Source organism: Nuphar pumila, chromosome 2, assembly GCF_984573655.1.
Source record: "Nuphar pumila chromosome 2, dmNupPumi1.hap1.1, whole genome shotgun sequence".
Lineage (NCBI taxonomy): Eukaryota > Viridiplantae > Streptophyta > Magnoliopsida > Nymphaeales > Nymphaeaceae > Nuphar > Nuphar pumila.
In genome coordinates this window covers 30,593,401-30,610,566 of record NC_143250.1, presented here as the reverse complement: position 1 = coordinate 30,610,566, position 17,166 = coordinate 30,593,401, and the positions used below count along the sequence as shown (strand labels likewise).

At 39.5% G+C, this 17,166-nt stretch overlaps 1 protein-coding gene across 1 annotated transcript in view; it reads right to left on the bottom strand.

Annotated features, from left to right (window-relative positions):
• Positions 1 to 9,755, bottom strand: part of CDC25 (Rhodanese/Cell cycle control phosphatase superfamily protein) — a 47,860-nt gene extending 38,105 nt beyond the window's left edge. The window contains exons 1-2 of the mRNA XM_089995553.1: positions 9,600 to 9,755; positions 9,326 to 9,464 (exon numbers count right to left, since the gene is read on the bottom strand). Coding sequence (XP_089851679.1) covers positions 9,326 to 9,464; positions 9,600 to 9,682 — 222 coding nt within the window. The 5' untranslated portion in view covers positions 9,683 to 9,755. The remainder of the gene's footprint in view (positions 1 to 9,325; positions 9,465 to 9,599) is intronic.
• Positions 9,756 to 17,166: the final 7,411 nt, after the last annotated feature.

The following is a 17,166-nucleotide window of genomic DNA, read 5'->3' as shown; positions in this document are numbered from 1 at the left end:
CAAGGATGTGATAAAGTGCCTTATGCATACCAGTTCGTCAGGAACTGGCAAGATCAGACAGAGTTAGCAAAGGCATACCTAAACAAGGCGACCAAGCGCATGAAGAAATGGGTAGATGAGAAGCGTCGTCAAGCAGAATTCCGTGTTAGAGACAAAGTGTTGGCCAAGCTCTTTCCCGATCCGGACACTACCGAGGCCTTATTCGCAAGTATGATGGTCCCTTCACCATTATCAAGTGCGTTAGAAACTTGGCGTATTAGCTGGACTTGCCAGCAAACCAGAGTTACCGAAAGCGCCTAGGTAAGTGGACTTTTTAAACGCGCGGGGAAGCGCCACTTTTAAATGGGAAGCATGCTTCCCTTTTATGGGAAGCACGCTTCCCATCACACTTCCCCCTCGCTTCCCCCATTTTTTTCAATTTTTTATATTTTTTATTTATTTTTATTTTTTTTGCTTCCCCCTCGTTTTCTAGGTCGCTTCCTAGACTATTCCCGATTTGTTCCTAAGTGGTCCCACGCTTCTCGCTTCCTAAAATTTTGAAAGTGCCTCGCTTCCCGTATCGCTTCTCGCTCCCGCTTCCTCAACTGGCAACCATGCAGCAAACTTTCAAGTGCATCCGGTATTTCATATAAGCAACCTAAAGTCGTTCCATGAAGATGAAGGAGACCCTCAATGGAGCAAGCCTCAACATGCTCCCATCCCGCAGCAAGCACCCTCAACGGTCAGTGTACAAGGCAGAGAACCGGAAGTCATCCTCAACCATTCCATTAACTACCTAGGGGAAGTCAAGAAGTACTTAGTGTAGTGGAAGGGTTTGCCAGAATGTGAAGCCACCTGAGAGAAGGCCAGCGGCATATTTCAGGATCGACAACTTGTAGAAGACTACCATGAACAATTGGCGTTGAGGACGGTGCCAACTTAGGTGGGGGGCGTGTTCTGGACCGCCATGTTTTTCACCTTTTTGGTCTGATGTATATATCTCTTTGGCACTCTCGAGTGCCCCACAAGGCCTTACGCCTTAACAACTTTGTGTATTGAGACCCTCTCTCCTCCTCTTGATGTACTTTTTTTTCAAGTATCTATAAAGAAGCTATTTGCATCCTTGCCTCTTTGCTCGCTTTGTGGTTGTGCATGCGTGTACTCTTGATTCCGCTCGTGCACGTGTGTTGTGCATTGCTTGTGTGCTTAAAAGGCCTGCCTTCGGTGTTTACGATTACTCGAAACTACGTCGTGGGGGCCTTCGCTTCTAAGCCCATGAAAATATTGAGGCTTGTGTCCTCAACCACGATAGTAGAGGATTTTTTTCACTATTGAGAGTCGGGAAAGGTGTGGTTGGGTTTCAGCAATTAAGAGTTATTGGTATACCAAGAAAGTGGTTGCCTAGGGTGATGATGCCCAATGTCGCCCCAAGGAATATGTGTATATCAGGTTAATAAAATACAATTGTGTCCGTGAAAACTACACTATGGGATTGCCTTGAACTTTAGTTTTTGCTTGTGAACAGTACTCACGGAGGGATCAAGAGGAAACTTAAATAAATTGCACGTAACATGCTCATGCATTTAAAAGTGTCAATAAGGAAGATAAATGTTAGTTCATGCATTATGAGATGATTTATGTATCTTATGTGATTGCAAGCATGTCAAAATTGTTTTGGGTACCTTAACATTTTGATGCAAAGCAGGATTGGGTCCAGTCTACACCGAGTAACCCAGGCAAGGAACTGGGTCTACGCGAGGGGGTTGAAGATCGGATCCATGCAGCTGATCCGATCCAGATCGTGGTACCAAAGCGCAAGAGTAAGGCACCCCTGTGCACCTACTCCAAACGAGCACAGAGAGTACAGGTCGGGACGCCCCAGGTCCAGCAGCACTCAGGAGTTGTCTCGGTCCGGACCCGAGACCCGGATCCAGCTGAAGCCTTTAAAAGACCCTCCTAGGGTTGCGTGAAAGACAGAGAACATTATTGAGAGCCTTTTTTTTTTACGTTGAGTTTTGCAGCAGTCCTTGGTTTTTGTCATTGCCTTCTTTTCTTTCCTATTGGTTTTTTCCCATTGCTTGTTTTAGTTTCACGTCAACTTTGGCAGCAACCTTTTGGCTACCTGCATTTATGTTATTTATTTGTTTGCCAATTGATACAACACTTTTCAATTTTTCCTTGCTGATTATGTTGTCTTGATTCATTGTAGTCTTTCTCAACTATTAATAAACTATTGAGCGGATCGATTGATCTGGTTCCTTGCATCAGTGTTTCCATTAAGTTATTTGTTGTTGCACAACTATTCATGCATTGGAGAATCAACATCAACGTCAGCCCCAACAGCGGACAGCATCCATTCCCTCGTTGTTTCAAAGAGCACCAACATTGCCAAACATCGCAGCGAAAGCGTTTCGACCTCCTCGCTGCATCAAAGTGGTATCAGAGCCCAGGCATCCTCCTTCGGCAGCGGGATGGCTCAAGAGGCGAGGCATGATCCTGCTGGTGGAAGAGAGCGGGAGGGAACCGTCGTTGAAGATTCGGTGTTGCGGGTGCTTGATGTAGTAACTCAGATTCAGGCTAACCTACAGTGCAGCAGCAAAGAAGTCGCGTGTTTGTCGAGACGCATGGACGGGATTAACGAACGGCTCGAAGCCATCGAGTCATCCGGGGAAGCGTGTGCAACCTCCATGCTGAAAACGGGGGCGAAAGTGGGTGACGGTGCGGAAAATCAAGAAGTTGTCGCGAAGCAGGCCAGTAGATCCCTCGTGGCCGCACCACCACCCCGAACCTGGTACTTTCCCTAACGCCAGACTCGATCATGGCTGCTACCCAACCTCTTGGTGCCTACCAGGCCAAGCAGAGGGCTCTGGCCTCGTGCCCCAGCACCTGTGCCGCAGCCTGGGTTTGGCTCGCCAGGTCCCAACATGACGTTGGGCCCGGCTGCTGGCCCAGCCATGTTCGCCTGAGCAGGGACCGACCTGGTCCACTGTCCCAAGCATGCACGTGGGGGCGTTGTCGCAGGCCCTCCGCGTGCAGGAAGTGGCAGTACCCTGTGGGCGGGTTCGGACCCGAGAGGGTCCAAACCCGAGCTTGTGATATTGGGTCCCCAACCCGGGTCCCAGGGAGCGGGTCTGGGCCTTGAACCCATTTACCCGACCTACCCAGTTGGGTCTGGCTTGCGGTTCGCCCCGAACCAGATCCAACCTATTAATTTTGATCCCCAATTCAGATCCTCAGTCGACCCAAACCCATATCGGACCCGAACGAAGCTCCAGTTTGAATTTAAGTCAGGTCACAACCAGGCCCATAATCATATGGATCGTGGGCCGAGTTCAAACCAAGCCCTTTATCCCCACAACTCGATCCCCGATCCAACCTACCCAAATCTGGGTCTGACGAATAGTTTAGGAATAGACCCGATCCACATCCAATCGAGCGACTCAACCCAATATTATACCAACCAGAACCAACCCATTAACCCATCCCCGATCAAAACCCAATATCGTATCCGACCCAACACCACTATCCTAGCCCGACCCATAACCCAAACCCATATTATCCCATTCCTAACCACCTAGGGCCCGAGACCCGACTAGTCCTTCCACCTATAGCAAGACCTCCTATCATATTGGTGCCACAATGTCGGCCACAGATGGCTCCTGCCCACGAGCAAGCCAGACCGAGGCAGATTCAGCAGGGACCGGCGCGACCTGAGCGTCGACCACACATTGTCGGTGTACATCAGCACCAGCAGCCAGGCGAGCAGAACCGCGATGATGAAGCAGTGTGGGACGATGATACTTTTTGGAACGAGTACCCCGCAGGCATGGTGGAGGCCCGTCAGCAGAGAGCACCAGAGCACCCCTCCACGTACGGGGTGAAGTTGGAGCTTCCAGAGTTCGCAGGTCGGTTTGATGCGGAGTAGTTCTTCGACTGGTCTTATGTCATCCAGTTTTTCTTCGACTACCATGATGTCGCTGAGCACCGTCATGTCTCCCTAGCCTCTACTCGGTTGAGAGGCCTAGCGCAGACATGGTGGGTTGAGCTGCAGAGGTCGAGGGAGTGGCAGGGACTAGAGCACGTACTAACTTGAGAGGAAATGCAGCGGTTGATACAGTCTAAGTTTGTGCCGTCAGATCACGCTGAGAGGGCCTACAAGGAGTACCTGACCCTGCGTCAAGGCACCAGTACTGTGGCGGAGTACACTGCTGAGTTTCATCGTCTTTCCCTACGAGTGCAGATCGAGGAGACCGCCCGCTAGCAGGTCACGATGTATATTTTTGGTCTCCGTCCTGCTATTTCTGACGACTTCAGTTGTATCACAGTCGAGTCATTAGATCAGGCAAGCACTTATGCCATGAATGTAGAAGAAATTTTGAAAATGAGGCAGGAACATAGGACATCCCGCAGTGATAAGGTCAGTCAACCCAAGTCGAGTTTCTCAACCAGAGGAGCGAGCTCCCCTTGGAAAGAAGACTCAAAGTCCACCCCTAAAGTCGACCCTAGCAAGCCCAATGAGTCTGGACCCGCGTACCACACCAGATCCAAAGGTAAGCCCAGTGAGTCTACCATTCATTCTTTTAGGTGTCAAGAGTTAGGTCATGTTGCGTCCAAGTGTCTCACTGTGAGCAAGAACACCCATCTCACAGAGGGCATTGTTGAGTCAGCGTCCGATAGTAAAAGTGAGGGTGAGTCGCTTGTTGATGGGGATGATGAGATGAAAGTCGTAGAGTTCGACGGCATCATCGAAAAATTGTTAACCATCCGTCATGTTTTGACCACATCTCGAGAGTCGGCCCCGACAAAATGGTTACGGAATAATATTTTTAGGACATGGTGCAACTGTGAGGGGTGTGCGTGTGATGTTATCATTGATACCTAGGCGTGCGAGAATATGGTGTCCGAGAGTGTCGTGTCCACCTTGAACCTAAAAACAAAAAAATTGTCTCAACCTTATAAGATGGCATGGTTCAAGAAAGAGAACGAGGTACATATCACCCTGCGTTGTCTAGTTCAGTTCTCCATGAGGGAGCATTACCACGATGAAGTGTGGTGCGATGTGGCTCCTATGAGTGCGTGTCACATCCTTTTGGGACGTCCCTGGCAGTTTGACTGTAAGACCATCCATGATGGCCGTAGGAACACGTACACATTTATCTTTAAGGGTCATAAGATAGTTCTTCTTCTCACCAAGGAGACCGGGTTTCCCCAGCTCACGGACCTATTTTACTGGTCTTACCTCCTTGAGCTGCCCGAAAATTGGCACTTTTCTCCTATATTTAATGTGTCTGATCTAAATGCTTGTTGTGGAGACAACAAGTCGTCAGATCCAACTTCTCCCCAACCAGGGAAGAATGATGCAGAGCAGGACTGGGTCCAGTCTACACCGAGTAACCCAGGCAAGGAACTGGGTCTACGCGAGGGGGTTGAAGATCGGATCCATGCAGCTGATCTGATCCAAATCGTGGTACCAAAGCGCAAGAGTGAGGCACCCCTGTGCACCTACTCCAGACGAGCACAGAGAGTACAGGCTGGAACGCCCAAGGTCCAGCAGCACTCAGGAGTTGTCTCGGGTCCGGACCCGAGACACGGATCCAGCTGAAGCCTTTAAAATACCCTCCTAGGGTTGCGTGAAAGATAGAGAACATTATTGAGAGCCTTCTTTTTTTACGTTAAGTTTTGCAGCAGTCCTTGGTTTTTGTCATTGCCTTCTTTTCTTTCCTATTGGTTTTTTCCCATTGCTTGTTTCAGTTTCACGTCAGCTTTGGCAGCAGCCTTTTGGCTACCTGCATTTATGTTATTTATTTGTTTGCCAATTGATACAACACTTTTCAATTTTTCCTTGTTGATTACGTTGTCTTGATTCATTGTAGTCTTTCTCAACTATTAATAAACTATTGAGCGGATCGATTGATCTGGTTCCTTGCATCAGTGTTTCCATTAAGTTATTTGTTGTTGCACAACTATTTGTGCATTGGAGAATCAGCATCAACGTCAGCCCCAACAGCGGATAGCACCCATTCCCTCGTTGTTTCAAAGAGCACCAACGTTGCCAACCATCGCAGCGAAAGCGTTTCGACCTCCTCGCTGCATCACATTTTCTTAGGTTGATGTTAGATTTATGTTTTATGTCATTATTGTTGGATTATGTAAAGTTTCGTAATGAGAACTATGGTTCTCAATCCATTGTTTCATATTTCTCAGGTAGTAAGACTCAGCTGGCGTGATGGGTGATGGCAGGACTGGTGCTGGAGAGGACAAATTTATGAATTATAGGGTGTTATTTTTTTAAGTGGATGGGTTGAATGGAATAATTGTGAACTTAACTTGAAGTTTATTATATTTTTATTTAGAGTTTGAACTATTTTGAAATGAATGGTTGGTTTGATAGTAGAACGTGGGTTCCCAATCTGTGATGTGCTTAGGATCCTTGGGATGTATTTTTCAATTTAAAAAAGTAAAGATATTTGGGATGATTTTGGGGGTTGTTAAAGAAGGCACTGCCCCAACAAGTTAAGTTTGGTCTACACGGCCTATTAGCACCATTAAGGTTTATCACAGATTTTAGGCCAAGATTTAAAAGTGGGGTTAATACGAGTCAGATAGATTTTTTTCTACTTAGAAAGAGAGATAGGGGTTGTTGCATCGATTGTAAGGTTATACCTGGAGAAAGTGTAGCTACACAACATAGAGTCTTAATTTTAGATCTTAGAATTAGACAATGTCGCAAAAGGGATAGACATAGGATAGATCCTAGAATTAAGTGGTGGGCACTGAAAGGAGCTAAACAAGGAATGTTTGTAGAGCAGGTAGTTAAGGAAGTTGATTGGTGTCTCGAGGAGGATTCAGAATCAATCTGGAATAAGATAGCAGGTGGCATGAGAAAGGTGGCTAAGGAGGTATTGGGTGAGTCTAAAGGCGGTGCACCGCTAGGTAAGGATACATTGTGGTGGAACGAGGATGTCAAATTAGCTATTAAGGTTAAAAGAGAGTATTATAGAAATCTAAGTAAGAGTCGTGATAACGAGAATTTGGAGAAATATATGATAGCAAAGAAGGAAGCTAAAAAAGTAGTTCGGAACGCGAGGGATAAGGTATATATAAGGAGGTTTATGACAAATTAGATACCAAAGAGAGCGAGAAGGATATTTATAGGCTTGCAAAGATGAGAGATAGGAAATCGAGGGATCTGGGTATGGTTGGATGTATCAAAGATGAAACGCAAAGGGTTTTAGTCAAAGATAAGGAGATTAAGGAGAGATGGAAAGATTATTTTGATAAGCTATTTAATGAAAGTCATGCTCTGGATCTTGGAGACTTCTCCATTCCTTTTCATGAGATGAATTGTGACTTCATGCGCAAGATTCAAAAGAAAGAAATTGCAGAAGCTTTAAAGAAAATGAAATCAAGAAGGGCAGTTGGCCCAGATGGTATACCTATCGATGCTTGGGAGATAAAGGTTTAGAATGGTTGACAAATCTTTTTAACAAGATTTGGCGGACAAATAAGATGCCTAATGAGTGGAGGAAGAGTACTTTGGTGCCTCTATATAAGAATAAGGGTGATATACAAGATTGCATAAACTATCGTGGTATAAAACTCATGAGTCATACTATGAAACTTTGAGAGAGGGTGATTGAGTCTAGGTTGAGGAAGGTTGTCATGATATCGGAGAATCAATTTGGTTTTATGCCTGGAAGATCAACTATGGAAGCTATATGTCTTCTTAGACAACTTATTGAGAGAAATAGAGAGAGGAACAAAGATTTGCGTATGGTTTTTATTGATTTGGATAAGGCATACGATAGAGTACCTAGGGACGTTCTCTGGTGGACAATGATGAAGAAAGGTGTTTCTCTCAAGTACATTAGTATAATTAAATATATGTATGAAGGAGTAGTAACCAATGTCTGCACTTGTGGAGGGGTGACAACCAATTTCCCTATAACGGTTGGGTTACATCAAGGATCTGCTTTAAGCCCTTTCCTATTTGCTATAGTGATGGATGAGCTTATGAGATCAATTCAAGAAAATGTGTCGTGGTGTATGTTGTTTGCTGATGATATTGTTTTGATTGATGAGTCTAGAGTTGGGGTTAATGCTAAGTTAGAATTATGGAGACAGACATTAGAAGCAAGAGGTTTTAAGTTGAGTAAGAGTAAGACAGAATACATGGAATGTCGGTTTAGTAAGCAACGAAGTAGTGATGAGAGTGTAGTAAAGCTTGGTGAGCAAGAAATATCGGTGGATGATTGTTTCAAATATTTGGGATATATCATTCAAAAGTATGGAGAAATTGATGGAGATGTAAATCATAGGATAAAGGTTGGGTGGATGAAATGGAAAAGTGCAACTGAAGTATTGTGCGATCGTAGAATGCCAGTGCGGTTGAAGAGAAAGTCTTATAGGACGACTATTAGGCCCGCTTTACTATATGGTACGGAATGTTGGGCTGCCAAGAGACATCATATTCAAAAAATGAGTGTAGCTGAGATGTGTATGCTTAGATGAATGTGTGGAAATACAATAAAAGATAAGATTCGGAACGAGGAGATACGTAATAAGGTAGGCGTTGCACCCATTGAAAATAAGATGAGAGAGAATCATTTACGGTGGTTTGGACATATTCGGCGAAGGCCTAATGATGCTCTAGTAGGATGGAGAAATGGGAAAATATATTAGTTAAAAGAGGTCGGGGTAGGCCTAGGAAGACTTGGATGGAGATGATAGGAAAGGATATGAATGCTTTGAACCTCACCGAGGACATGGCATTGGATAGAAATGATTGGAGGAGAAGGATTCATGTGGAAGACCAAGAATGATTTTCTTTTTTGGTTCATATCACCGACCCCAATTGTTTTGGGATGAAGGCGTAGTTGTTGTTGTTGTATGTTTCCCATCCCATTTGGCTAAACTAGAATTTAAACATATACCAAACCATAATTTACGCTATATGCATTTGCATTAGACAGAGCACCAAGGCACAATTCATGCTCTATAGGTGATAAATGACCAAACGACCTGCTTGGTCCCGTGAATCATGTTATTGATTTGATAATTACTATATGAACTCAATTAAAATCAGATAAATCCTAATCTTCCATTTGATATTTATAAAACCAAGGTGGTTCCTATTGAGCTAAGACTTTTTTCTGAGTGAGCACATGCATAATGGTTTTGCAATTGCCTTATCTAGCGCTCTACACCATACAAGGAAAAAATATAAAAACACCCACACCCATGAAAATAACCAACGAACCACAGCACATAATAAGAAGAATAAGGCATTTCATTTCATGGGGGGGGGGGGGGGGGGGGGGGGGAGAGAGATAGAGGGAGGGAGGACCTTGCTAAGCGCACAATGGAAGACAACGGTGTCCTTTGCCTTGACCTGGGCAAGAAGGTTTGGAAGGTTTTCGGAGAAGGTGTCGCTTGCGAAGTGCAGAGAACCGGCTATGTGTCCATCGTACTTGCGCTCCTCATCCCTGCCAAACATCCCCCAAAAAACAACAAATTAAGAAGAGAAAAGTATAAAACCCATCAAAGAAAAAGGGAAAAAGAATAATGGCCTTCTCCCTCTAGAAATCGAACCAAATCGCGTGAAGAGGGGGAGACAGCACCTGACGTCGATAATTGCGACCTTGGGGAGGTGGTGGATGGCATAGAATTGGGCGGGGGGGATGTAAGAGAGGTTTCTCGCCATCTTCAATCGAATCAATCCCCACCTCTCTCTCTATATATATCTCTCTTATTCCTCCGGCAACTCGTTTTATGGAGAGCGGTGAATCATATCAGGCAAGGGCAAGGCTGGTATATCAAGACTCCGCTTCATAAGCTAATTAACTTATTGACCCTTAAAAGTAAAATAGAAGTCTTCTGCAACACAAAAATGAAAGAAAGACTTCATAAGTATATTCAATAAAAGGTTAATAATATAACATGTACAATTAAATGAAAACAAACTAACATATTACTGTTTCTCGTTAACTTGGGAAGTTTAGTACAAGAAAAATATCATGGTTCAGTACATATAAGTCCAAAATAACTTATTTAGGTATAACATCATTGACATTAACATTAAAATCTTTGGCTTGAAGGCTTAAATTCTAAGGTAACGTATAAATGTCATCATTTCATCTTAGAGCTTCCTGCATCTGAGCTTTTTAATTGTGCTATTGTGGTCGATTTTCTTCATATTTTACATGTTCTATCTACAGCTCTGTTTTTAGAACATCCAATTATCTTTTTAATTAAAAAAACAAAGCATATTGGCAATAATATTTTTCTCACATGTAATTATCATACCATTGAAAAAAAACACGATCATATAATTTTTAAAATAAAACTAAATGTTGACATTAAGTAACTATTTTCAAAGTCAATAATGATAAAAACAACTAATTATCTTAATATCATATAATTAGTTATTTAGGACAAGTGTAGAATAATCGTTTTAGATTTTTCTTTATATTAGACTTTTTTATAACACAATACTCTTGCTTGAACATGTACAACCTTGGTAGATACCCAACAGTTAATGTAATTGATAAAGTAATTTAATTACCAAAAAGAAAACAAATGCATTTATATCTTGTGGCAAAAATTATGCAACTTCAATTAAAAGAAATCATTGCAACCATAGCAACTATAGTGTGCTTGATTAGTGCATATGGGAATATGACACTAACAGTTGCAAAACTAATTATATAAGATCCCCAAGGGATTGTAATGCTATTTAACCAATAATAGACTATATGCAAGAACAAACTATTTGTAAAAAACGTTATTCCATGCTTCATTTACCTTTTACGCTTTTTTCTTGTACATCTCACATATGCACATTGCTTAAGTTTTAAATTCTACTTGATAAGCTAAGCTCACGCACAAATGCACACACACATACACACATTTGAAAAGTTTTTGAATTCAAAGCGCTCTATATTGAATTCCATCACCTTAATATGTGGGTAAATTTAATATGTTAGTTGGATTAACTGCCGTTACCAAAAGCTATCCCAAAAAAGGCACCTTGCATATGCCACTATTACTAAAAGAATAGTAATACATTGACTTAATAAATTATAAATACCAAAACAAAACATGTATGTTCAACCATGTTTGCATAGTCAAAGGCACAACCAAAGAATAAAAAAGTTGAAGTAACCTACGTAGAAATAAACTATAAGTTTACAAGTGGTTATGCATAATCTCATCATATTTTTCATAGCCAGACATTGCAGTCTGGCAAATTTTTTCAGAAATAGCAAAAAGCAACATATAATAATACCCCAAAAATTTATATACTAGAATTCTTAAGTCAGTAACAACTACAACCATCACCAAATTATTATATATACACAGAAATAAGACTGAAGAATGATCTTGCCCAATTATTTTATTAGCACTATAAACTGCAATGAATGCAAATGCATACAAAAATAAAAACCATCGAAATTTTCAGAACAATCTATAATTATAGTACTAACTTTGTCTAAATGAGAAATTTGAAATTGCAAAGTAACATAAAATATATAAAAAATTGAATGATTAGTATACACATCTTTATCCAAGGAAAAGAAAGAATTTAGAAAGATACAACATACATAAATGGTAACTTCATTGACAAATTGTATTACAATTTTAATTTGTTTCCCCTTTATGCCATACATTTGAATTGTTCTCTTGGTTAAGGTATTCGGTCGATGGAAGATGAAGGTGAATAATCAAAATAAGAACTCCATAAACAATTAGACAGCTAATTACAATAAACACCGAAGCAGGTTATATGTTCCCCCCTCGGAACACGCAGGTGCGTGTTCTTGGGAATAAATGAGTGTCACGTATGTAAGCACGTGGGGCTCATTTCCCCGTGTGTGTCAGCATCATTTAGCATCGGAGTCTGGTGCGTTTGCAAAGACTTAAGTACCTTTTCCCGCCATTAGCGCCATAAAATGATGTTTTGAGTAAAGGACAAAAATGTCCTCCCGCCAAAAAGGGTTAAAATCATCATCGTTTTTGTCCTAAGAAGTAAACTCCTCTGCTTTAATAGGAGCTCCTAGCAATATGTCGCCCTAAACGTTCTGAATCACCCTTTAACGATGCACCATATGCTTTAACAGGAGCTCCCTTTGACGACGCAACCTTTGACGTTGTATGCTGTCGTGGGAGCACCCTTTGTCGTCGACTGTTGTCGTGGAAACACCCCTTTGCCATCGTTTGTTGCCGCCAAAGCACTCATTTTTGTTGTTTACTGTCGTCAGAGCACTGTTGCCACCATCGACTGCATCTACCTTCTAGGTGTTTCTCCTCCACTGTCATATTAGCAAAACCTGTGTCATTTTGATGAGTTTTGTGTAAGAATTTGTTATGTAAACAATTCAATTTATAAATCTGAATGCTAAATCTTACAACTGCTTGTACTATTCATGCTAAATAACACCTGTTTTCATACTGAAACAAGTCGGTTTGTACCAATCAACCTTTTGGGCGTCAAAAAACAGTTAGCATGATTTATTCTTATGAAGGCCAAACATTACAACGATATGTACTTATAAAGGCTAAATTTTTACAACGACATGTACTTATAAAGGCTAAATTTTTACAACGATTTGTAAGTTTGAATTTAACAATGATTTATACATTTAATGCAATAGCAATTTGTTTGTTGCAGCAACGATTTATACGTTTAAAGCAATAGCGATTTACGATTTATGATTCATTGTTTATACATTTATGGTTTACGACTTACAATGATATGTACTTATGAAGGGTGTGATTTGTACAACAATTTGTACGTTTGAAGCAACAACGATTTATATGTTTGATGCAGTAGCGATGTATAATTATGAAGTTACCTCGATTTGTACTTAATTTTGCTAAATTTTACTACGATGTTTACTTATAAAGCCAAATATTGTGATGACTTGTAATGCTGGTGATTGTGTAATGAATGTGATAATTTGTATTAATATATACTTGGGGAGGCAGTTGTAACATATAATGATGCGGTTAAATTTATGTGTTGTGCAGGTTAGCAATGACTATAATTCATAAGACAAAAAAGTCTTCGTCGTTGGTGGGGATGACTCTTGGAGAAATCATCTGCCAATCTGATATATATATATGAGGGTTATGTAAAGTACCAAAATATAATGAACATTGAGAATGAAAAGGACAAGTAAAAATTATTAAATATTTATTATGCGGCATATGATCTATCAAATATTGAAGATGAAAAGCAAACGAAAAAAGATGATGAAGAAGAAGAAAAAGAAGGATGACGAAGAGAAGGAAAAGCAAAGGAAGAAGGAGGGAGGGAATGAAAACTACACGCACTTGTGAGGCAAAAGGATTTCTTCATGCCGACCATGCAAAATTAAATCTACATGCACATCATTCTTCATGTTATCTATCATGATCGTCAGTTACATCGCACTATAATATGCATCGAGTTGTATTTACAGTGCCAATTAAAGAAATGACTTATCGTATATGTGTGTTGACGATAGCAATTCATGTGACAGTGATTTAATGACAACTACGATGGTGTGAAATAATTTAAATTTTAATCGCTAAATGAACAATGATTTAAAAACGCAAATCGCCACCGCAATCGCGCAACAATGTAAATGCCACACGCACATGTTTCAATATCATAATATAAATATCTTACAAATTGACACTACCAAACACATAAGACATTACAAATTGATATACATGTCGCATAATATGTTATAAATCGATAAAAAAATTCAGCATAACAGCTTACAAATTGATATTAATAAACAAAACAATATCTTGCAAGTTGATAGTATGTTACTACAATCGCGATTTGCGTTATACTATTCCAATATTTTTTATACAAAGGCAAATCGTTGTGGCCGACATAGACGTCATTGCTTAAATTGCATAAATCATCAACTGGAATCCAGGTCTCACAAGGCATATCGATTTTTGACAATGAGCAGGATATGAAACGACATTTCTTTTATAAATGAATGACACATATTTTCGTAACAAAGGCAAATCATTGAGGCAATTTATGATTTATACATTTAAAGTACCAATGATTTATACATTTAATGTAGTAGCGATTTATGATTTATAAAGTTACAAAGATTCGTACTCAAGTTTGCTAAATCGTACAATGATGTTTACTGGTGAAGCCCAAATGTTACAACGATATGTACTTATGAAGGGTGTGATTTCTATATCAATATGTACGTTTGAAGCAACATTTTGTATGTTTAAAGAAAACAATTTATATGTTTGGTGCAATAATGATTTATACTTGTTGACGTTAGTGATTCACGCAATAACTATTTAATTACACGTATGATGCTTTGAAGCGATTTCTATAGAAATCGTTAAATGAGCAAAGATTTGAACACACAAAATGGCCATCTCATGTCGCTATAATATAAATTTCTCATGCACAGGTTTCAATTACATACTATAAATATCTAACAAATTTACACTAGAAAGCACTTAATATGTTACAAATATCATATAATATATTATTATACCTAACCCTATACCCTAAACCCTTAATATCTTACTAAACCCTAAACCCTAAACCCTTAATATCTTACTAAACTCTAACGCTAAACTCTAAACCCTTAATATATTACTAAACCCCAACCCTAACCCTAAAACCTAAACCTAAACCTAAACCCTAACCCTAAACCCTTTAACCCTAAACTCTAAACCTAAACCCTAAACCTAAACCTAAACCCTAACCCTAACCCTAACCCTAAACCCAAACCCTAAAACCCTAAACTTCAGTTGTAAACCCTAAACCCTCAATTTGTATGTTGATTTATGCAAATCGATTTATAAGCTATCAACAGGAATTTCATATTGATTTTTATGATATTTGATCATCGATTTGCATTATACTATAACAATATTTTTGTAACAAAGATAACTTGTTGTGGTCGACAAAGACGTCATTGTGTAAACATCCGAAACCATAAACCGCTTAAAGGTATATGTTATTTTATTGTAAATTTTTTGGCGGGTCCCATAAGCATTAAACTTCTCTGCTATAAAAGGAGCTCCTCATAATATTTCCCCCTAAACGTTCCACAAAAAATCTTTGTCACCGTCTGCTTACACCAAAGCACTCTTTGTCGTCTGGGTGAGTTTCGTGTAACCATGTGTTTTTAAGATTTATGAAGTTACCATGATTTGTACTTAGGTTTGCTAAATCTTACAACAATGTTTTTGTGTTGTGCAGGTTACCAATGTCTTACATTCGTAAGAGAAGAAATACTTCGGCGTTAGAGGGGATGACTCTGGACAAAATCGTCGAAAAGTATGTTTTGTATAAGCAATTAGAAACGTACTATAAAATAATGGCACTTGAGAATGATAGATAAAGGGAGCAATTATTGGTAAAGTATAGAGCAGAGCCTAATTCATCAGATATTAAAGATGATAATCCAACGAAGAATGATGAGGAAAAAGTAAAGATGAAAAAGAAGATGAAGGATGACAAAGAGAAGCAAAAGCAAAGGAAAAAGGAGGATAATGAAAAAAAGCAAAGAAAACTAAGGCAAAAGAAGAAGGAAAATTATAGGGAAAAGCAAAGAAAGAATAAGGAGAAGGAGAAAGAGAAGTGAAGGCAAAAGGAGGAGGAGGAGGAGAGGGAAAAACAAAGGAAGAATAAGGAGAAGGAGGAAGAGAAGCAAAGGCAAAAGAAGAAGGAGAAGGAGGAGAGGAAAAAAAACAAAGGAAGAATAAAGAGAAAGAAGAGAAGCGAAGGCAAAAGAAAGAGGAGGAAGAAGAGAGGGAAAAGCAAATGAAGAATAAGGGTAAGGAGGAAGAGAAACAAAGACAATTGAAGAACAAGGAGGAGGAAGAGAAGCAAAGATAGTTGAAAAATAAGGAGGAGGAAGAGAAGCAAAGACAATTGAAGAAGAAGAAAAAGGAAAGACAAAGAAAGCAGATTTAGGTTGAGGAAAAAAAAGAAATGCAAATGAAAGAAAAGGAGGACAAGAAAAAGAATGAAAGACAAAAGAATGAGAAGGAGGATGATGAAGAGAAAGAAAGACATAGAAATGATGTTATCATTACAAAATTTTACTTTTGCAAGTCAAACTGACATTTGAAAAAGTTTTTAAAAATAACTCATCTCCGTTTTAAAATGCGAGAAAATTTTGAAAAATGGGACTTGTCTGTCGGTACGAGGTTCAACTGTTCATGACGCCTTAACCAGGGGTAATCGAACCAATGACCAATCATGTGTTTTTCTTTACTCAACTTGTCTAAATCGATGCTCTATTTTTTAAATGCACAAAGAATCAAGCATGTGCTATGAACTTTTGAAAGATACAGATTGAAAACATGATGTATGCCTCAATTGTTGGAGAATTCTTGGAAAATGAACACTTTGAAAATCATGAATCACATTGGGAGAATACTTTTGAAGAAAATAAAATCGATTTCTGAAGAAACCCTGATGTTTTGAGAAAATCGATTCTGAAGAAAACTCAAATGACTCTGAGAAAGTTGATTTCTTTGAACTTGAATTCTGAAATTGAGAAGTATTGCAACTTTGGAGAATCATGAATTGAACTTAGAAAGATCGAAAATTTATTGAAAAAACAAGAGTTTTGAGAAAATTGATTTCGAGAAAAACTCAGGTGACTTTGAGAAAATCGATTTTTCTGAGATAGGATTTTTGAATTGATCAAAAGAATGGGCGTGTGTCCCTATAAATTTTTTTTCATGATACACTCTAAACCTAAATGATGCATGAATGCAATTTGAGAAAATATCTTTTGAAGAATTTTGATGAAAATCTTTGACAAAATAATTTTTGTGCCTTATAGAATTTAGATGAAATAAACTCAGCACATATTCCTGACTATGGCCACGAATATGCATTAAATATATCTCATTTGGTTCTAAAAGAGAAAAATACTTAGAAAAGTTTTGAAAATATGAATATTTTTTAAGATAACCTAAGAGTATAGGTTGTTTGTGGCTTAAAAGAAGATGATAAATCTGGATATTATTTGTATTTTGACTATGACTACAAATACGAACTCAATAGAGTTTATCAACTCCTTAGAAGTGAGTGCATGTGGCATTCATGTAGACCATGGTGGATTTGAATATGCATGAATCATCATCCATCACATATTAACATTATTGAAAAATACACTATATGCAATGCATCCC